The sequence below is a fragment of the Leopardus geoffroyi genome, chromosome D2 (genome assembly GCF_018350155.1).
Source record: "Leopardus geoffroyi isolate Oge1 chromosome D2, O.geoffroyi_Oge1_pat1.0, whole genome shotgun sequence".
NCBI classification, from domain to species: Eukaryota; Metazoa; Chordata; class Mammalia; order Carnivora; family Felidae; genus Leopardus; species Leopardus geoffroyi.
The window spans coordinates 52,128,659-52,152,117 of record NC_059334.1 but is presented as its reverse complement, the minus strand read 5'-3'; the positions used below and the strand labels follow the sequence as shown (position 1 = coordinate 52,152,117).

Below are 23,459 nucleotides of genomic sequence, written 5' to 3'. Positions count from 1 at the left end.
TTTAAAGTTTTTTTAAAGTTTATTTAGAGAGAGAGTGTGAGCAGGAGAGGGGGAGAGAGAGAGGGAGAGAGAAACCCAAGCAGACTCCGTACTGCCAGCACAGAGTGTGACATGGGGCCTGAACTCACGAACCGTGAGATCATGACCTGAGCCGAAACCGAGAGCCAGACGCTTAACCAACTGAACCACCCAGGCACCCCGTCTTTAACTTTTTTTAAAATTGAAATTCAAATACCATAAAAGTCACCATTTAAAATGTACAATTCAGGGGCGCCTGGGTGACTCAGTCGGTTAAGCATCCGACTTCAGCCCAGGTCACGATCTCATGGTCTGTGAGTTCGAGCCCCGCGTCGGGCTCTGGGCTGATGGCTCAGAGCCTGGAGCCTGCTTCCGATTCTGTGTCTCCCTCTCTCTCTGCCCCTCCCCCGTTCATGCTCTGTCTCTGTCTCAAAAGTAAAATAAACGTTAAAAAAAAAATTTTTTTTTAAATAAAATGTACAATTCAGTAATACCAGTATATTCATGAGGTTATGCAACCATTACCATTATCTAATTCCAGGACATTTCATTACCCCACTAGGAAACTTACTTATTAGCAGTCACTACTCCTTCCTTTTCCTAGACCTGACAAAAGCCAATCTACTTTCTGTGTCTATGGACTGCCTTTTCTGGACATTTCATAGCAATGAAATCATACAATATGTGGCCTTTGTTTCTGGCTTCTTTCACTTGGCATAATGTTTTCAAGGTTCATTCATGTCATAGCATGTTACAGTATTTGATTCTAGCTTATAGTTTATTAAAAACTATCCTATTTTCCTTTTTGTAAAAAAAAAAAAATTACATGCATCCTAGTGGATGTGAAGTGTCATGTGATTTTGGTTTGCACAGCCCTAATGACTAATGATGTTTAGCATCTTTTCATGTGTTCATTGGCCATTTGTACATCTTCTTTGGAGAAATGTCTATTTAAATTTTTTGCCCACTTTAAAAAAATGGGTTATGTTTTTGTTGATTGGTAAGAGTTCTTTATATATTCTAAATACTAAAGATTTATCAGATACCTGATCTGCAAATACTTTCTCCCATTCTATATGTTGTCTTTTCACTTTCTTGGTAGTTCACAAATGAGATCATGACCTGAGCTGAAATCAAGAATCTGACACTTAACCAACTGAGCCACCCATACACCTCCCCCACCTTTTTAAGTAGGCTTCATGCGAAGCTCAAAGCCCAGTGTGGGCCTTGAACTCAAAACCCTGAGATCAAGAGTTGGATGCTTAACTGACTGAGCTACCCAGCGGGCCCTGATAGTGTTCTCTGAAAAGCACAAAAGTTTTTACTTTTGATAGAATCTAATTTATCTATATTTTTTCTTTTGATGCTTTTGCTGATGGTATCATTTTTAAGAATCTACTGCCAAATCCAAGGTCATGAGATTTTATCTCCCTGTTTCTTCTAAGAGTTTTACTGTTTTAGCTGTTACATTTAGGTATGGGTCCATTTTGAGTTAATTTTTGTATATGACATGAGGTACAGACCCAACTTCATTTCTTGCATGTGGATATTCAATTGTTCCAGCACCATTTCTTGAAAAGACTATTCTTTCCCTTGAGTTAGCTTGGCCCTCAAGTCAAAAATAAATTCATAATCGATACATGTGTTTATTTCTGACCTTTCAATTCTTTTCACTGACCTATATATCTACCCTTTGTCCAGTACCATACTCTCTTGATTACTGTAGTTTTGAAGCAAGTTTTGAAAACGGGACTTTGAGTCCTCCAGCTTGTTGTACTTTCTCAAGATTGTTTTGCCTATTCCAGGTCCCTTGGATTTCTGTAAGGGAAATAGGATCAGCTTGTCAATTTCTGTAGAAACAGCAGTTAGAATTTGGGTTAGGGTTTTCACTAAATCTGACCAATTGGGGCAGGACTGCTGTCTTAACAATATTAAGTCTTCTAATCCATGAACATGGGATATATTTCCATTTCTTAGGCCTTCTTCATTTCTATTAATGTTTTGCAGTTTTCAGCATATAAATCTTATGCTTTCTTAAATATATTAAGTATTTCTCTTTTTGATACTATTAGTGGATAAGGGTTCCAATACATCTGTCATCCTCTACATCCTCACCAACACTTGGTATTTTCTGTTTTGTTTTTGATAGTAGCCATCCTAATAGGCGTGAGGTAATATGTTATTGTGGTTTTGATTTGCATTTCTCTGATGATTATTATGTTGAATATTTTTTCGTGTGTCTGTTGGCCATCTCTATGTCCTTGGAAAAATGTCTATTCAGGTCCTTTCTCCATTTTAAAAAATTGGGTTGTTTGGTGTTGAGTTGTTTAAGTTCTTTATATATTTTGGATATAAACTCCTAACAGATACATCATTTGCAAATATCTTCTCCTATTCAGTAGGTTGCCTTTTTGTTTTGCAGGCAGTTTCCTTTGCTGTGTCAAAGCTTTTTATTCTGGTATAGTCCCAACAGTTTATTTTTGCTTTTTCCCCCTTGCTCAAGGAGACATATCTGCAAATATGTTGGAAGAATGATGTCCAAGATATTACTGCCTATGTTTTTTTAGAAAACATAGAATTTTATGGTTTCAGATCTCACATTTAAGTCCTTAATCCATTCTGAGTTTTTGTGTATGATGTAATAAAGTGGTCCAATGTTATTCTTTTGCATGTAACTGTCCAGTTTTCTTAGCATCATTTATTGAAAAGATGATCTTTTCCTGATTATATATCTCTGTCCCCTTTGTTGTAGGTTAATTGACCTTGTAAGTATGGGCTTTCCATTCTGTTTCATTGATCTATGTGTCTGTTTTTGTGCCAGTATCACACCGTTTTGATTACCATGGCTTTGTAGTAGATCCTGAAATCTGGGATCGTGGTGCCTCCAGCTTGGTTATTCTTAAGATTGCTTTGGATATTCAAAATCTTGTGGTTTCATACAAATTTTAGGATTATTTGTTCCAGTTATGTGAAAAATGCTATTTGTATTTTGATAGGAACTACATTTAAATCTGTAGATTGCTTTCAGTAGTATGGACATTTTAGCAACATTAATTCTTCCAATCCATGAAAATATCTTTACATTTGTGGTATCTTCAATTTCTTTCATCAGTGTCTTCTAGTTTTCAGAGTATAGGTCTTTCACCTCTTTAAATTCCCTAGATAATTTATTATTTCTGGTACAACTGTCAATGAGATTGTTTTCCTAATTTCTCTTTCTGCTACTTTATTATTCATGTACAAAAGTGCAACAGATTTCTTTATATTAATATTATATTAATTTTAATGAAACTTTACTGAATTCATGTATTCTATAGTTTTCTGGAGGTTTTCCATATATAGTATCATTCATCTGCAATTAATGAGTTTAACTTCTTCCCTATCAATTTGGATGCCTTTTATTTCTTTTTCTTGTCTGATTGCTCGGCTAGGATTTCTAGTACATGATGAATAAAAGTGGTGAGAGTGGACATCCTTGTCTTGTTCCTGATCTCAGAGGAAAAGTTCTGTTTTTCATCACTGAATATGATGCTAGCTATGGGTTTTTCACATATGGCCTTTATTATTTTGAAGTATGTTCCCTAAAATCCATGTTGTTGAGAGTTTTTATCGTGAACAAAGGTTGTATTTTTGTCAAATGGTTTTTCTTAATCTAATGAGATAATTGTGGTTTTCATCCTTCCTCTTGTTAATGTGATATAACACTGATTTGCCAATATTCATCCACCCTTTAATCCCTGGAATCCCACTTGATCACGGTAAATGATGTTTTTAATGTATCATTGAATTCAGCTTGCTAATATTTTATTGAGGAATTTTAAATCTATGCTCATCAGGGATGTTGGCCTGTAGTTTTCTTTTTCTGTAGTGTCTTTTTCTGGTTTTGGTATCAGGGTAATGCTGGCCTCATAGAATGAATTTTGAAGATTTCCTTCCTCTTCTATTTTTTGTAATAGTTTGAGAAGAATAGGTATTAACTCTTCTTTAAATGCAGGTAAAATCTGGGGCGTCTGGGTGGCTCAGTCAGTTAAGTGTCCAACTTCAGCTCAGGTCATGATCTCACAGCTCCTGAGTTTGAGCCGCACGTCGGGCTCTGTGCTGACAGCTTGGAGCCTGGAGCTTGCTTTGGAATCTGTGTCCCCCTCTCTCTTTGCCCCTCCCCTGCTCGCACTCTATTTCTCAAAAATAAATAAGCATTAAAAAATTATTAAAAAAATTTAAATGTTTGGTAGAATTTATTTCTGAAACTATCTGATCCTCTGTTTTTTTGTTTTTTCAATTCTGTTACTATTAACCAGTCTGTTCAAATTTTTTACCTTTCCCTGATTCAGTTTTGGAAGACTGTATGTTTTTAGAAATTTATTCATTTCTTCTAGGTTGTCCCAATTTGTTCGCATAGGATTTTTCATAATATTCTCTTATAATTCTTTGTATTTCTGTGGTGTTAGTTGTTATTTCTCTTTTTTCATTTCTGGTATGTTTGAGTCTTCATCTTTTTTTTCGTGATGAGTCTAGCTAAAAGTTTATCAAATTTTGTTTACCTTTTCAAAGAAACAGCTCTTGATTTCATTGAGATTTTTTTTTAAATCTCTATTTCATTTACTTCCACTCTAATCTTTATTAGTTCCTTTGCTAACTTCAGGCTTTGTTCTTTTTCTAGTTCCTTTAAGTATAGAATTAGATTGTTTGAGATTTTTCTTGTTTCTTGAGATAGTCCTGTATTCCTATAAATGTCCCTCTTAGAACATTTGCTGCATCCCAATAATTTTGGATAGCTGTGCTTCCATTTTCATTTGTCTCCATGTATTTTTTGATTTCCTCTGTAAGTTCTTCAATGACCCAATGGTTGTTTAGTATCATGTTGCTTAGCCTCCATGTGTTTGGTTGTTTTTTTTTTTTTTTTCAGTATTTTTATTGTAATTGGTTTCTAGTTTCACACCATTATGTTTATTTTTTTTAATTTGAGAAGTCCTTTTTTCATATTTTAGTTATATTTTAATATACAGTGCAACATGGGTGTCACAAGTAGATTTCAGTGATTCATCACTTACATACAATATCTAGTGCTCATCACAAGTGCCCTCCTTAATACCCATCGAACGATCTAGCCCATCTCCTACTCTCCTCCTCCGTCAACTCAGTTTGTTCTGTATTGTTAAGAGTCTTTTGTGGTCTGTTTCCCTTTCTTCTCTTTTTTCCTCCCCCTTCCCATATGTTCATCTGTTTTGCTTCTTAAATTCCACATGAGTGAAATCATATATTTGTCTTTCTCTGATTGACTTATTTTGCTTAGCATAATACATTCTAACTCCATCCACGTTGTTGCAAATGGCAAGATTTCATTTTTTGATGGCTGAGTAATATTCCATTGTACATATATACCACATCTTCTTTATCCATTCATCAGTTGATGGACATTTGGGCCCTCTCCAAAGTTTGGCTGCTGTTGATAATGCTGCTATAAACATTGGGGTGCATGTACCCCTTTGAATGTGTATTTTTGTATCCTTTGGGTAAACACCTAATAGTGCAATTGCTGGATGGTAGGGTAGCTCTGTTTTTGGTTTTTTGAGGAACCTCCAGACTGTTCTCCAGAATGGCTACACCAGTTTGCATTCCCACCAACAGTGCAAGAAGGTTCCCCCTTTTCAACATCCTTGCCAATGCTTGTTGTTTCTTGTGTTGTTAATTTTAGCCATTCTGACAGGTGTGAGGTGGTATCTCATTGTGGTTTTGATTTGTATTTCCCTGATGATGAGTGATGTTGAGCATCTTTTCATGTGTCTGTTACCCATCTGGATGTCTTCTTTGGAAAAGTGTCTATTTATGTCTTCTGCCTATTTCTTAACCAGGTTGTTTGTTTTTTGGGTGTTGAGCTGGATAAGTTCTTTATTGATTTTGGATACCAACCCTTTATCAGATACATTGTTTGCAAATATCTTCTCCCATTTTGTAGGCTGCCTTTTAGTTTTGTTGATTGATTCCTTCACTGTGTAGAAGCTTTTTATCTGATGAGTCCCAATGGTTCATGTTTGCTTTCGTTTCCCTTGCCTTTGGTGATGTGTCTAGTAAGAAGTTGCTCTGGCTAAGGTCAAAGAGGTTGCTGCCTGTGTTCTCCTCTAGGATTCTGATGGTTTCCTGTCTCACATTTAGGTCTTTCATCCATTTTTAATTTATTTTTGTGTATGTTATAAGAAAGTGGTCCAGGTTCATTCTTTTGCATGTCACTGTTCAGTTTTCCCAACACCATTTATTGAAGAGACTATTTTCCATTGGAGTTCTTTCCTGCTTTGTTGAAGATGAGTTGGCTGTATAGTTGTGGGTCCATTTCTGGGGTTTCTATTCCATTTCATTGATTTATGTACCGGTTTTTGTGCCAGTATCAGACTGTCTCAATGACTACAGCTTTGTAATATAGCTTGAAATCCAGGATCGTGATGTCTCCAAGTTTTGTTTTTCTTTTTCAGGACTGTTTTGGCTATTCAGGGTCTTAAGCGGTTCCACACAAATTTTAGGATTGTTTGATCTAGCTCTGTGAAGAACACTGGTGGTATATTGATAGGGATTGCATTAAATGTATAGATTGCTTTGGGTAGTATAAACATTTTAACAATGTTTGTTCTTCTAATCCATGAGCATGGAATGTTTTCCATTTCTTCATGTCCTCTTCAAAGTATATAAATCAATTAATGACAAACACCCAGAAACCCAATAATGATACAATAATAGTAAGGGACTTTTTAATACCTCACATACAGCAATGGACAGATTATCTAAGCAGAAAATCAGTAAGGAAACAATGGCTATGAATGACACATTGGCCTGCCTGGATGTACTTAACAGATACATTGAGAACATTTCATTCTAAAGCAGCAGAATACACATTTTTCTCAAATGCACATGGAACATTCTCCAGAATAGATCACATACTGGGTCACAAATCAGCCCTGAATAGGTACAAAAAGATCGAGATCATACCATGCATATTTTCAGATTGCAATGCTATGAAACTTGAATTCAACCACAAGAAAAAATTTTGAAAGCCCTTAAATACATGGAGATTAGAGAACATCCCACTAAAGAATGAATGGGTTAAACAGGAAATGAATGAAGAAATAAAAAAATACATGAAAGCAAATGAAAATGAAAACATGACAGTCAAACCCTTTGGGATGAAGCAAAGGCAATCCTAGAGGAAAGTATATAGCAATTCAGGCCTATTTTCAAGAAGCAAGAAAGGTCTCAAATATACAATCTAACCTTATACCTAAAGGAGCCAGAAAAGGAACAGCAAATAAACCTAAAGCCAGCAGAAGGGAAATAATAAAGATTAGAGCAGAAATAATATAGAAAACAAACGAAAAAAACCCAGTAGAACAGATGAATGAAACTAAAGGCTGATTCTTTGAAAGAATTCACAAAATTGATAAACCCCTAGCCAGACTTACCAAAAAGAAAAGAGAAAGGACCCAAAGAGATCACAAACAAAAGAGATCACAACCAACACCACAGAAATACAAACAATTATAAGAGAATAATATGAAAAATTATATGCCAACAAATTAGGCAATCTGGAAGAAATGGACAAACTCCCAGAAACTCACAAACTACCAAAACTGAAACAGGAAGAAATAGAAAATTTGAACAGACCTATAACCAGCAAAGAAATTGAATTTGTTATCAAAAATCTCCCAACAAACAAGAGTCCTGGGCCAGATGGCTACCCTGGGGAATTCTACCAGACATTTAAAAAGAGTTAAACTTATTCTCAAACTGTTCCAAAAAAATAGAAATGGAAGGAAAGTTTCCAAACTCCTATGAAGCCAGGCAGCATTAATTCCAAAACCAGACCTCACTAAAAAGGAGAATTACAGGCTAATATCTCTGATGAAGCTGAGTGCAAAAATTCTCAACAAGTTTCTAGCAAATTGAATTCAACAGTACATTAAAAGAATTATTCACGGGGCGCCTGGGTGGCGCAGTCGGTTAAGCGTCCGACTTCAGCCAGGTCGCGATCTCGCGGTCCGTGAGTTCGAGCCCCGCGTCGGGCTCTGGGCTGATGGCTCAGAGCCTGGAGCCTGTTTCCGATTCTGTGTCTCCCTCTCTCTCTGCCCCTCCCCCGTTCATGCTCTGTCTCTCTCTGTCCCAAAAATAAATTAAAAAAAAAAAAAAAAAAAAAAAAAAAAAGAATTATTCACCATGAGCAAGTGGGATTTATTCCTGGATTGCAGGGCTGGTTCAGTATTTGCAAATCAATCAGTGTGATACACCCCACTACTAAAAGAAAGGGTAAGAACCATATGATCCTGTCAACAGATACAGACAAAGCATCTGTCAAAATACAGCATCCGTTCTTGGTAAAAACCCTCGATAAAGTAGGGATAGATGGAGCATACCTAAACATCATAAAGGCCATATATGAAAGACCCACAGCTAATATCATCTTCAATGGGGAAGAACTGAGAGCTTTCCCCTATGGTCAGAAACAAGACAAGATGTCCACTCCCACCATTACTATTTAATACAGTACTGGAAGTCTTAGCTTCAGCAATCAGACAATAAAAAGAAATAAAAGGCATACAAATTGGCAATAAAGAAGTCAAACTTTCACTATTCACAAATGACATGGTACTACATGTAGAAAACCCTAAAGACTCCACCAAAAAAAATTGCTAGAACACATGAATTCAGCAAAGTTGCAGGATAAAAATCAGGAAGAAATCTGTTGCATTTTTATACACCAATAATGAAGGAGCAGAAAAAGAAATCAAGGAATCAATCCCATTTACAATTGTACCCAAAACAATAAGATACCTAGGAATAAACCTTTCTAAAGAGACAAAAGATCTGTACTCTGAAAACTATAGAAGAGTTATGAAAGATAGTTTCATACCATTATGATTGAGAACGATGCTTGGTATGATTTTAGTCTTAAGTTTATCAAGACTTGTTTTGTGGCCTAATATGCAGTCTGTCCTAAAGAATGTTCCATGTGCATGGGGTGCCTGGGTGGCTCAGTCAGTTAAGCGTCTGACTTCAGCTCAGGTCACGATCTCACGGTTTGTGGGTTTGAGCCCCGCCATCAGGCTCTGTGCTGACAGCTCAGAGCCTGAGGCCTGCTTCAGATTCTGTGTCTCCCTCGCTCTCTGCCCCTCCCCCACTTAGTGCTCTGTCTCTCAAAAATAAATAAACGTTAAAAAAAAAAAATGTTCCATGTGCACTTCAAAAGAATGTGTATTCTATTTTTTTTAAACATTTTCTTTTTTTTTTTTTTTTTTTTTTTACGTTTTTTAACGTTTATTTATTATTGAGAGACAGAGCATGAGCAGGGGAGGGGCTGAGAGAGGGGGAGACACAGAATTGGAAGCAGGCTCCAGGCTCTGAGCTGTCAGCACAGCGCCCAACGTGGGGCTCGAACTCACAAACTGCGAGATCATGACCTGAGCCGAAGTCGGACACTTAACCAACTGAGCCACCCAGGTGCCCCTACACCTTTCTATTTTATGTATCCCTTGACTAATTTTTGTAGATAGAACTGATTTTACTATTTTGTGTAAAGCAATACAGGTTCCCCCTGCTTTCATACTTTTCTTATTTCTAGTTATGGCCTTTTTTTTCTACTTAAAGAGTTTCCTGTAGTATTTCTTATAAGGTTAGTTTAGTGGTGATTAAATCTTTTAACTTTTTTGTCTGAGAAACTCTTATCTCTCCCTCATTTCTGAAAGACAAATTTTCCAGGTAGAGTATTCTTGGCTGTAGGTTTTATGTTTTTTCCTTTAGCACTCTGAATATATCATGCCACTCCCTACTGGACTGCAAAATTTCTGTTGAAAAATCAGCTGATATTCTTAAAGGGTTTCCCTTGTATGTAACTCAGTTTTTTCACTACTTTTAAGATTCTTTGTCATTACTTTTTGCCATTTTAATTATTACCTGTTGTCATGTGGACTTCCTTGGGTTCACCTTGTGAGGGACTCTCTGTAATTCCTGGATGTAGATGTCTATTTCCTTCCCCGGATTAGGAAAGTTTTCAGCAATTATTTCTTCAAATAAGTTTTCTGCCCTCTTCTCTCTTCTACTTCTGGAATCGCTATAATATGAATGTTTTTATACTTGATGATGTGGCAAATTTCCCTTAACCTTAATTTTTATTTTTTATCATTTTTTTTCTTTTTGTGTTTCAGCTTGGTTGCTTTCTATTACCCTTTCAGATTGCTGATCCATTCTTCTGCAGCCTCTAATCTGCTGTTGATTCTCTCGAATGTATTCTTCATTTCAGTTCCTGTATGCTTAGCTCTAACTAGTTCTTTTTTATATCTACCTCTTTGTTAAAAAGTTCTCAGTGAGTTCCTCCACTCTTTTCTCAAGTCTTATCAGAACCTTTATGACCATTATTTTGAACTCTTTATCAGGGATGTTTCTTATCTCCATTTCATTTAGCTCTTCTGTGATTTTCTCTTGTTTTGTTTTGTTTTGTTTTTTTTTTTTTTTCATTTGGGACATATTCATCTGTCTCCTCATTTTTGTCTAACTCTCTGCTTCTATGTATTAGCCAAGTCAGCTACACCTCCTGGTCTTGAAATAAGTGGCCCTGTGTAGAAGAGGTTCTGTGGTGCCCTGTAGCACAATAGAACAAGGTGCTCCAGGGGTGTCCCTGTGTGGGCTGTGTGCACCTTCCTGTTGTGGCTGAGCTGTGATTGCTGTGGACATGCTTGTGAGTGAAGCCGGTCTTCAGCCTAGCTGACCACAATGACCCACTTCACTTGCCGTGGGCACACTGTGCAGGGTTTGTTCCCCATGCTGTTAAGAGGTCTGAAGCTGTCATGGGCTTGCTGGTGGGTGGAGCCAGCACACAGGCTAGCTGTCTTCGCTTAGCTCAGGGAAATGTGCAATGATGGGCAGGGCTTGATTCTTGCATGGCCAACTCAGAGGCTTGGCTGCAGCTGCCACGGGCTCACTGGTGGGTGGGGCTGGTACTGAGCTTAGCCATCTGCAATTAGTTTCTGCATCAGCTGCAGGTGCACTGACAGGCAGGGCTTGCTCCCTCGGTAGCCAGCTAAAAAGCCTGGCTGTAGAAACTAAGGGTGTGCTGGTTTGTGGGGTTAAATGTCCCCCTCTCCAGAGCAGGAGTCACTTTGGAGTGGTGCCAGTCCTGGCTGGGGTTGCCTATTGGGCACGGCAGGGCAAGTGCCACTTTGGAGGGATGTCTGCAGAACTGAATGTGTCGGGTGGGGCAAATCTGCAGGGGAATCCTGGGGTGTGTCTTGTGGTGCTAGCAAGGTAGATGTAGAGTGTCAGAACTGGCTTCTGCAGGCGTCCAGCTGCCTAGGCTGGGAGAGGGCAAGAAATATGGCACCTGCAAGCAGTTTTGTTCCCAGAGAAATCTTCTGCAGATCCCTCCCCTTCTGGTACAGGTCCTAAGATTAGTCAATAAATATCCTTCATGTATACCTCAAATACTTTTCAAAATGCTGTGTGCTGTGCTGTGTCTCAGGGCACGTTATTTAGAGAGCCAACGCACTAACTGTGGGGACTTGGTTTCCTATCATCCTCTGGCTCTCCTAGGATGAAGTTAAGCCCCACTTATTTTCAAAGGCATTATAGGGATTCATCTTCCCAGTGTGCATCCCCAGGGCTGGGGTGACTCGTAAGGGGTCTAATCCCCTTGCTCCTCTGTGCTTGTGATATCCCTCTTGTCTGTGGTTAGCATGGTTCCCAACAAAATCTTCACTCCTTTTACCCTTTTTGATGTAGCCTTCTTTCTATGACTAGCTATGGAAGATCTGTTCTGCCAGTCTTGAAGTCAGTTTTAGAGTTAGTCATAATCAACGTAGTGGCTGTCTTGGTGTGTCTCTGGGACATGGCGAGCTCAAGATCCCGTTTGGCCCTCAGCTTTGCTCTGCTCTTACACTTTCGTTTAAATGTTTACAGATGGTTTCTTTTAGTTCTATGTACACATTTAAAATGGATTACTTAAAATCTATATCTAGTAATAAGTCCAATGTCTGGACTTCTCCAGGGGCAGATTTTTTTTTTTTAATTTAGAGAGAGTAAGTGTGTGAGTGGGGGGGAAAGGGTCAGGGGTGGAGGGGAGAGGAAGAGAGAGAGAGAGAGAGAGAGGGAGGGAGGGAGGGAGGGAGGGAGGCTCTACACTCAGCATGGAGCCTGATGCAGGGCTTGATCCCATGACACTAGGCTCATGATCTGAGCCAAAATCAAGAGTCGGATGCTCAAGTGACTGAGCCACCCAGGCGCCCCTTCAGGGACAGTTTTAATTGACTACTTTTTTTTTTTTTTTTTGCCCTGTATATGAGTTGTGCTTTATTTCTATTCATCTCGTAATTTTTTGTTGAAAACTTGATGTTTAAAGTAATAGAATGTGGCAACAATGGAATCAGGTTCCCACCTGCCTCTTAGGGTTTGTTATTGTGTCTGTATCTTGCTGTTTCTCTTTGTTTAGTGACTTTCCTAAACTAATTCTGTGAAGCTGGTATTCTTTACAGTATGTACCCACTTAAGTTTCCACCTCATGGCTGGCTAGTGATTGAACAGAGATTTCCTTATACACTTGGAACCAATAAATCTCCCAATCTTTGCTAATTGACTGTTTGAGGGCACACCTTCAACATTCAACCAGGCTGTTGACGATTCTGCCTTAGTCTTTCACATCCTGACTCTGTACAGAGCCTCAAGGTCAGCCAGAGGTGAGAGCTTAAGGCCTACTTAGGTCTTTCTTGAGCATGTACACAGTCCTATCTACATGCTTAAAATTGTAGATTGTTAGAGCTTTTCAAAGTCCCTATAGACTTTGATATCTATGGACCTCTTATTCACCAGCTTTTTCTTTTAAGCTTTTTGGTTGTCTATGGTTTGCCCCAAATGTTAGCTATACCTCAGACAGCCATGAAGTTAAAGTATTTGTAATTGGTTCTGAAAAATGCTCCACCCTTCCCAGACCACAGAGGTGTTTTCTACTGGGTAAGCTCCGTATCAGGTCTAATATGGACAGCCTTGTAAGCAGGGTATTCGAGGAACCACCAGTCTGGTCAAATAATGATAATTATTTGGCAATTCGACTTTGAAAGAGCTCCACCTTTGTTTTGTCCCTTTGGTGCCTGAGAGGTTGCAGTGGAAAAGTGGGCTCTTCTTTTTCAAGGCTACTCCTGAGCTGGAGAGCAGGGGATTGGACTAAGGCAAGTTAAAATGCCACAAAACTCACTGTTCACACCGTTTTCTTGATTAAATGCTCCATGGGCTTCTGCAAGCTTTTGAGAGGTAATTTCTTTTCTTTCTTTCTTTCTTTCTTTTTTTTTTTTTTTTTTTTGGCACTTTTTTCACTGCTTTTATGGAGGAGTGAATTTTTGAAGGTCCTCACTCTACTATTTTCACAGTCTTCCTGCTCCCGACTTTGATTTTTGGAATTACAAAAACAGCAGGTATACTATATAAACTGTATGTGCAACTACATCACCCCCACATTTGAAAAGCACAGCCTACTCCACAGAAGTGAAGTGGCTGAGAAGGCTATCAAGAAACACAGACAGGGTTTCTTTGCCTTTAAGGGGTTTACAATCTAGTCTGAAGGATAAGACATATACTCAAAAGATAAAAGTATCAGTACCTGAAAACTTCAGGAACATGATAAATGCTGACTGGATAAATAACAACCTGAGTTATAAATGCAGATCCTACAGAATCTCAGAGAAGGGACTGAGTAGGGTTGAAAACTACATCACAAAAAGGAGGTCTCTGCTTGGGTCTTGACAGAAACACAGCAAAGTAGTGAAATGAGGCAAGAACGTGCCAGAAAAGGAAGTGTTTCTCAGTTTGAGAGGGTTTTAAATATTCTTTTTTTTTTTTCAACGTTTATTATTTATTTTTGGGACAGAGAGAGACACAGCATGAACGGGGGAGGGGCAGAGAGAGAGGGAGACACAGAATCGGAAACAGGCTCTGAGCCATCAGCCCAGAGCCCGACCCGGGGCTCGAACTCACGGACCGCGAGATCGTGACCTGGCTGAAGTCGGACGCTTAACCGACTGCGCCACCCAGGCGCCCCTTAAATATTCTTAATACGAGCCTTTATGTATTCTGGATGCAAATCCTTTGTCAGATATATGGCAATAATCATTTGTCTTGAGACGAGGGTTCACTCATAGGTATAATGGGAGATAAACTTATCAAGATGGGGTTTAGTTAGCAGAAGGCTCTGAATGCTAACATAAGTGAGACTTGATTCTGTAGGCTGGAAGGTGGCAAACGACGGCCACAGACCTCAAGCCAAAATTACCTATTTTTGTAGGTAAAGTTTTATTGGATCACAATCATGCCAGTTCATTCACTATGGTCGAAGGCTGCTGTAGTGCTACAATAAGTAAGCTGAAAAGTTGCAAAAGAGAACGTATTTCATCTCTCCTTTTGTATCTTTGTTGGGAGTTCCACAGAGCCTAAAATACTTTCTTTCTGACCCTAATATTGGCCATGACTGTGGCCCACACCTTCAGGCTATAGCCTCAGCCATGGATGATAAGAGTGCTTACAAAAATCTAGGAAAAAGGTGAGCAGCACTAGATGAGGCAAAGTTTTCAGGACTTACGGCTTGTTGAAGGGAGACAGTAAAAAGTGAGAGATGACTCCAAGGTTTTGAACTTGTAGGACTAGGACAAAGATGGCAGTCCTAATTGAAATAGAACGTTTGGAGTAAAGTTAGGTGAAAGTATAATGAATCTGTCTTTAAACATACTAAGTTTCAGGTGTTAGTGAAACTTTCAACCGGGATATTTAATAGTCAGAGACTTAATACTTCAACATGGGAGGGATGACAGAGTTGGAAATGGGGATTTAAAAGTTCTCTGTAGAGTTGAAGCCACAGAGAATCGTACTGAATTCCTAGGATAAATCCAGAGAAAGGATAACTGAGTGGAAGACTAGTATTAGGAGATACTCACATATATCAAGTAGAGGACTGGAAGAAGTGGAGACAGTGGAGGAAGGGCCAGAGAGAAAGGTGGGAATCAGGGTAGCAAAGCAGAAGTCATATAAGCTGTGAAAGCTGTTTCATGAATAGAAGACACAAGGATGAACAAAACTCTGTAAAGGAAAGAGTGAATGGACAGAGGGTCAACTGGAACGGCCAAGTGTCAAAGTTGTCAAAAGAGAGTATCAAGGCAAGGGGTAATTTTTCAGATGAATCTCTAAAATGCAGTGCTTTATAACTTTCATACTAGAAATCCTACAGGAAGTAGACTTCACATTTATTTATGAAAAGATATTCAGCTTTTCTACTGACTTAATTTTCATTACAAGACAGTAACTCATGTGTCAGACAGCTAAAGGATGATCACAATCGCTATTAAGAAGAATCTCTTAAAAAGAGGATTACAGAAATGATTGGCAATAAGAGAGAAATGTAAGGTTATTAAAAAGACTTACAAAAAGCAAGGAGTGCTGCACCAGGACATAAGAAACAACAGAGAAGCCTGGAAGGATAAGTAGGTCTGGTAACCACTTCTCTAAAGACTGCTGCTGTTGACGACATGCCTTGTCCAACCAGCCCCTCTTAACTAAACCCATCATTTTATTATAACTGTTTGGCTGCACGCGTAGGTCCTAACTAAAGTTCCCTGAGTGAAAAATTGTTTTTCTTATCACTTATATCTTCACTGAATCCCTTGCTCCTACATACTCTCTGTTGTAAGATGCTAGGAAAACTTAATCTGAGTTGAAAATTATTTGTTTTTAATTTCCTAATAGGAAAATATCATTAAATGTATTAGTGAAGAATCTAACCCACTCACCTACAGATTTATACAGAGCAAGTAAGTAAAAGAAAACAAGAAACAATGAGTACAGATAGGTATTTGAATAAAATATGGAGTATAAAGAGAGAAACAATATTCTCAATCACTGATATTTGCTAGGACAAATGGACAAAAATCTATTTAAGAGCTAAAGTAGTGAACATTTATAATGAAAAGGGAAGTGCCTTGCAATAAAAAAAAGCAGAAAACAATATTTAAACAACACCATGTAAAAACCAAAGAAAATAAATAAAACTGAATAGGGTGTTTTAATCTCTTCAGTATATAGATTTTTTTTTTTTTTTAAAGTTTGAATTAGCAAATACAGGGAGAAACAGAATTAGAAACAGAGATTCTACAGGAAATGTCTGGGAGACTTCAAGAAATGTAAAAGTTCGTAGACACTTTATGACCCCCAATTTTACTTCAAAACTAATTATATTATGTATGAAATGTATTAGTCATGTCATGGATAGCTTTTTGAATTGCAAATAAAAACAGAAAAATAGGAAAATGAAGAGGGTATGAATGAAAGAGTTGGAGGCAGTGCCCATGATGTAATGATGGGTGTCTGAATTGGTTACTACACATAAGAAGGGAGAAACAATGTATATGAACTCCCAACAAAAGTATAAAAGGAGGTGACAGAGAAAAGAGGCGTGATTCTTGAAATTAGCCACTAGGTGGTGGCATTGGCCCAGGACTGTTCAGTTGTGAGGGCTGGAAATCAGGCGCCTAGAGTAAGCAACCATATGGTCCCTTGTAGCTACGAGACTGTGAGAGAATGACATTCTACTTGATAATGTTAACAAAAATTTTGAAAGCAAACACCAGCTAAATTCATCAACAAATTATCAAAGGTTTACTATGAAATGATTACTAAAAAATATAACTTTGCTCATCCACTCACCTTTACTACATTGTCTCCTGACTGTCCATTATTTCGTAAACAATCTAGACATATAGCAATTTGTGGGTCACTTCTGTGATAGTCTTTATCATCTTGATTTTCATCACCTTCTTCATCTACTTTAGGTTTGTCAACTTTTGAAGTATCATCTGTATAATTTAAACAAAACTAAGTTAGATGGAACTCAAAGTTGATTTTAAAGTTAAGCAACAGTATATTCATCAAAACAAAAACAAAATCATCAAAACAAAAATGTTTAAAAGACATTTCTTAGTTTTTGATTGAAGAAGAACTAAAAATTTTAGTATCTTTAAAATGTTCCAACCAATTCAACAATAGAGATATTTTTAAAAAGCCATCAGTGACTCATTAACATGGCCTAAAATTTCTAGACTTACTGGGACATCCAAATGAAAGATTCAGGACTAGCTATATCTGGCTACAAAAATGATCGCAATTGGTGATTAGATCACTTAGAAAGTAGGCAGGACATAAAAATATTCCAACTTCTATATACATTCAAATTTGAAACTAAGTACTCTTTTCAAAATATAAAATATTCTTTGAGTTCTCAACATTTCAAATTATTAAATAGTCATAAAATCAGTTAGTGAAATGATTAGAATGAGTTAGCTTTTGAAACATGTATGTAGCCGTGTAACATTAACAATCCATTAGGGAAGTCTGGATAGCATACGTCGTGTTATACACAAGTGTATTTAGCCTATGAAATACCTGCAGCCTACACTGCAACTCCATGTGCTGACTCCCTTATTTACAGAGTCCCTTTAACTCTGTGGTGGATATGCATTGCGCTAGGCTTGAGGGAATATTGAAACTAGAGTGTTACCATCCTCACCCTCATAGTGGTCAGGGTACAGGAAGAGATACAGGCAAGTAAAGAAAACAGACAGATGGAGAAATATGATAAGGACTTTGATGGAAGAGGTAAAAACAGACTATGTGGAAACATGTAAGAGAGGTAATAAATCCAAACTTTGGGGTGAAGCAGAGATTCAGGGAAGATTTCCAGATAAACTATGTCTAAGCTGAAACCTGAAAGAGCTAGCCAGTTAAGCATTACAGTATACAAAATCCCAGAAAGAAAAAATGACAGGTTAGCACCTCTTTAATGACTAGTAAAAGCATCACAGTTATATCATAAAGGGCAGGTGGGTTCTCTTTCTTCTGCATTCTTTCTTCTACATATTTATATGGAGCCCAAGTAGACAGGGTGGGTTTTTATGAACCGACCTCCCAGGCTCCAAGAAAAGATCCAAATTCTCTACCCAAACTAAGAGCAAACATTGTAAAATACTTTAAAAAGAGAGAGAGATGGGTAAAGGGAGGTCCACACACAGGAGGCTGTGGTCCTTTGTGAGTCTTGTAAGATACAGAGTCATCGACTAAACCTACTACATAAAAGCTTCTGATAACAGTCCCTTGGGTTCCTGCCCTCTTGCAAAGACAGTCAAAAATTGGAACATTTAGTCAACTTTAAATTATTTGCACTTTTATTAGAGCACTACTGTCTAAACTGCAATGTACACTTGGTAAAACAAAGCCTTTAGTGAAGTCTTTTTTTTTTTTTGTCTGATTTGGCTTCTTTGCCCATTTTGTTGTTATAGATAATAAGCCCTTACTATCTTATTCCAGTCATTGAAAGCTATTCTCAAACTTCCCCTGCTTTGGAAGCCAGCCTTGAACAGTTAATAAAACTATGATCCTCAGTTTACAGATGAAAAGAGAAAGAGAGCATTTCCTCACTCATACTAATGATGTATAATTGACAATCCTATGATCTTAAGGGAAAACCAAGGGTAAGAGACTGAGCTCACAATGAGCCTATAAAAACATACATCCTTAAAAGATTTTAGTGGTATTCAGGCTCTCCTGAAATAAATATTATATTAGAGAACAAGGGGAAAGGATACTAGTTCCTTCTAATTTCAGGTATGGTGTACTCCCCCCCCTTGTGTGAATTATACATACTAAAAGCATTTTCTCTGCCCAGTAATGTTTGCTATTTTGCTGACATTATTAAAAATTACTGATGGCTGAGTCTCCTGGGATCCAAAAGAGAAATCTGGACACTCAGCATAAGTGATGGAGAAAATCCCCATAAGCGACTAGAAATATTTTTTAAATCCCCAAATATACAAATCTGTATCATCTGAGTTCCACCTATAAAAACTTAATTCCAGATTATCAGAGCAAAGAAAGACCCCCTATTTTGGCACTCAGCCACATCTTGGTTCCTTCTCTTACTAAAATAAACACATAAACTAAAATAAATAAAACAGAAAACCCCTCCGTGTTTAGCTGCAGACTATGGCTACTAGAGTTTCCTTCAGCTTTCCAGCAAATATTGCTATAATCAATAGTCAGTTTTTAGTCTTAACTCCCTTTTCTCTTCCCAAAGTCCAATTTCCTCTATTTCCAATTACCTTCAACTGCCGTAACTCCAGATTTACATATGTAAAAGGTTCACAATGTAAATAAAGGGGTACATGAATTTTGTACAGGATAAATTTGAGCTTGAAGAGGTATTAGTTCACCAAAGCTACATAAAGCTAACCGATTTGAGAGATTGTACCAGAGAAATAAGAAAAAGTCACCTTGTCCATTTTCTTGAGGCTTATTTTTCTTCCAAAATTCAGATTCACGCTCAAGTTCTTCTAATTTAAAAGAAAAAAAAAGTATAAGAATAACAGAAACAATCACAAAATCTTTAATAGAAATGCTGACTTCACAGAACACAAAAATCTGCAAGAAGCCCAAAAGCAACTTACGTTCTCGCAGTCCAGGGACCAGCTTAAATATAATTTCCTCTAATGTATTATCCAACCTTCCAAAGAGGAAAAAAGAGAATATACTAACAATGAAGATATCAAAATCCAATATGTAAAGAGTTTGAGATCTGTATCTTACATGTATTGCAAAATTCAGAACACACAATTTTAGCACATCCACTATACCAAACTCCTCTGCATTTAGAGTGCACCCATTTCCAGCCTTTCCCACAGTGTCAGATCCATGACAAAAATGGTCCCAGAGTCCCCAGCTCTCTACATCTCCACTCTCTGATCAGGACTTTGAAATCCCTCCCTTGATTAAAGGATGGCATCTATCTCCCCATCTCAACAATCTATATGGGCTAGCCCTGAAACGTGCTTAGGCCAACAGAATGTGGCCCAAATGACACTGTGCTGGGTTCTGAGCCAAAGCCTTAAGAGGCCTCCTGTGCTCCGTGCGCTCTCTCTCTTAGAATCCTGCCATCATGAGAACAAGTCAGGAGGATGGGACACCACGTACGAGCCAAGCTGCCCTGATGAGACCACTTTTGACTCATTCATTCACTGTAGTCTTCTGAGTGAGTCCAGCCAAGACCAGAAGAACCACCTAGATCTATGAACCACACAGGACTGTGAGGAATAACAAACGCTTTTATTACTGTTTTAAGCATTAAATTTAAGGCTCGTTTGTTATGCAGCAATAGCCGATACACCTGTTCTCAAACTCTCTACCACAATTCTGGCTCTTTGCTGTAACGGAAATGATGTCCATTCCTTTCTTCTGAGCAATTTAGACCTTTTAGTCACTCTGTCTTCCTAGATAATACATGTAAACACTTATCTTGACATTTTTCCTGTTTCCTTTTCCTGCCATGTAAGAGTGAAATGCCTCCTTTCTGTGACTGTTTCTTCACTCTCCCCCTGCTCCCACAGCCCCTCTGCTCCCCACCCCCACACCCTGCTCAGCAGCATCGCTCTTCTAGGATACAAATATGGACAATCTTCTCACATCTCAAAACCCCCCAAACCTTTTCTTAATCTGTCTTTTCAAGCTGTTGGCAGTTTCTCAATATTTTCTTCTAACTGGAAAAGTCTGAAAGCATAATCGATGTTAGTTCTGCCCCATACTCTGTGTTTTGTTTCTTTTACTCTCCTGGACTCCTGGAATCATCCATAGCTTCCATAGTGCACAGGTTTAAATTCTTGTTTTAGAATTACAGTTTAAAGTTTTAAAATGGTTTTTAAAAGTCATTTCTCTCTTATATTGCAGCTTGACACTGTTGCCAGATACTGCCTCCTTGAAAATTCCCCCTCCTGGTTTTCCTTTTTTCTCTCTACTTCTCTTTGTCCCTAAGTACTTTTTCCCAACTACCTCGCAATTTGACTATTCTTCATTGCTGTGCACTCTTGACCTCTTCTACAGGCTGCATGCCCTATCACATCCACTCTGTGGCTTGAAAGCTAACATCCAGGCAGATTGTATGTGCACGTGTGTGCATGTGTATACACAAACATAGATGCATATCCATTACACTTCTCTGCTGAGCTCAAGTTCCATTTTTCGAACTGATGTTGAATATCTCAAGCACCTCCTTTTGCTCATCAGTGTCAAGACTGCCTCATCTATCCCTCAGCAAAATACTGAATACCTCTCTCATTGTCTTACTTTTTAAAAATGAAATTTAGAAATGATACCATAGCTCTCCCAAACAGGCTCAAAATGCAAGAATTATCTAAGCCTTCCCCCACGCCCCCTCACAATGCGTACATTGACTCACCAAGCCCCACTGGCTGCACCTTCTCCATGTCTCTCCCACCTGGTCTTTCCATACCTCCCATCCTCCCACTGTCAGTCACCACCCTACTTAGAAGACAGCACATAACTACTTCTCTTTAAGTTGACATACTCTTAGTGAATTTTCCTTAAGCAGTCACTTGACCATTATCTGCCTGCTCAAGGACTGATTTCTTCCCACCAGCTGGTTTGAGTGTTTATCTAACTTGAATCCAACCCACAAATCGTAACTGGTGCTACTCTCTTACTGTCTCTCTTCTCTAGCCAACTGGCTTACTTAACTATCCCTAAGAATGTCTTGTCAATTCCCATCTGTTTTCTCCCTCATGCTCTTCATCCTGGCTCATACACTCTTTTCTTGCTCTCCAACCCAACCAATGTCACCTTATTCTTCAAAACTTAACTCAAATACTAACTTGTTCACAAAGTTTTCCCAGACTATTTAATAGAAATAGTACTTGAGAAGCAGTATTTTTCTTGATTTTTTTTATCAGAGTACTATATACATGGGTAAATATACACATACATATATACACATCTATTATATATACATATACCTATGTGTATATATACATATACACACATCTATTATATATACATATACCTATGTGTATATATACATATACACACAATTATACACATTATATATGTATGTACACACAGACACACACACACATATATATATACACACACACACAATTTCCAAATAAAACTTCCCCATAAAACTTATATTAAAATACAACATTTTGATGAGCCACCCTTCCATTTCTGACGCTCACAACTGAGGAGGCAGCCACTTTTAAATCCAACCTGTTTCTTCTGGTAGCCACGCCTTTTCCGCTGTCTAGATTCTTTTGACTTCTTTTTATGGAAAATAAAGATTTGGTTCTCTGCTATCATCTTGCCAGCCCCCTTTCCTCCAAACTACTCTCATCTCCCTGATTTACTCTTATTATTATTTTTTGGTTTAATAACCAGTTTACATGGTTATATAAATATTTGCAGTGTACTCTGATTATAGACATCACCTCATGCAACTTTTTTCTTTCTCTAAAGCTAGTAATTGCTTTCTTTTCTTCATTTTCTAAGTACCTATTCCCAAATTCTTACAAGAATTTGTTCTCACTGTTCACAAACAGATCCGGAATCAACTAGTTTCATTTCTGTTCCCCTGAGACATCCCTCATCAAATTGATGTCCTCTGTCCTCCTATCCAGTTTAGGACTGATTTACTCCAAGGTCAGTCATTAAAACCACACCTTTGCATGTACCTTTGATTCCCCTGTCTGTCCCTCTCTCACTTGCTCAAAATTATTTAGTACAACCACAACACTGGCTAAATCCAACTATCCATCAACTCTGTGCCTGCATCCGTGGCTGGAAAAAAACACAACCACACCCCTACAAATTCATAACTACAATCCAAATGTTCTTTTAAAGTTGTTAGGAATCCTACTTCCCTTCCCTAGTCAACTTATTCTCTCACTTTCCTGGATTCACCATTTTTTCTCTCCTCAAACCATTACATCCCCCCTCTCCATCCTTCCTCTTGGCCGATAACATTTTCTCCTCAATGAGAAACCTCCACAGACTCTGACCGCCGTATCTACCTACAGTGTCTGTACCCACATATACTCCGCCCTCCTGCCTGTTGCTACAGATGACCTGTCAGTGCTCCTATATAAAATCTGTCTCCTCTCTTATACTAGGAGATTCCGTTCCTTCTCATCTATCCAAGAACATTGTTTCATCAGTCCCCCCTCCACCCTACTCTCCTACATTAACTTTCTGCTGTCTATTGGACCATTCCCTTCAAACATGCCATCTTTTCTCCTGTATCAAATCAAACAGAAAACTTCTCGACTATATTTCCCCTAACAGCTACTGTCCCATTCTTTCCTCCTATTTGTGGCAAAACTTTGGAAGAGTTGTCCATATTCACTGTGTCTAATTATTCTTTCTCCCTTTCTCTCTTGAAGCAATCCGGTTAGGTTTTTGCATCATGGCCCTACTGGAAGTGCTCTTGTCAAGGCTGGTGACCTCCATGTTGTGAAATCTGAGCATCAATTCTGCTGTCACCTTACCTGGTCCCAGGAACAACATCTGACACAGCGGATCGTTCCCTCTTCTTGGATATACAT

At 38.3% G+C, this 23,459-nt stretch overlaps 1 protein-coding gene across 7 annotated transcripts in view; it reads right to left on the bottom strand.

The window, feature by feature from the left end:
- Window positions 1–23,459, bottom strand: part of PCGF5 (polycomb group ring finger 5) — a 125,624-nt gene that overhangs the window by 24,259 nt on the left and 77,906 nt on the right. For all 7 annotated transcript variants that reach the window (XM_045438185.1, XM_045438187.1, XM_045438181.1 and 4 more), the window contains exons 4-6: window positions 19,521–19,576; window positions 19,347–19,406; window positions 16,729–16,877 (exon numbers count right to left, since the gene is read on the bottom strand). In XM_045438185.1, coding sequence (XP_045294141.1) covers window positions 16,729–16,877; window positions 19,347–19,406; window positions 19,521–19,576 — 265 coding nt within the window. The remainder of the gene's footprint in view (window positions 1–16,728; window positions 16,878–19,346; window positions 19,407–19,520; window positions 19,577–23,459) is intronic.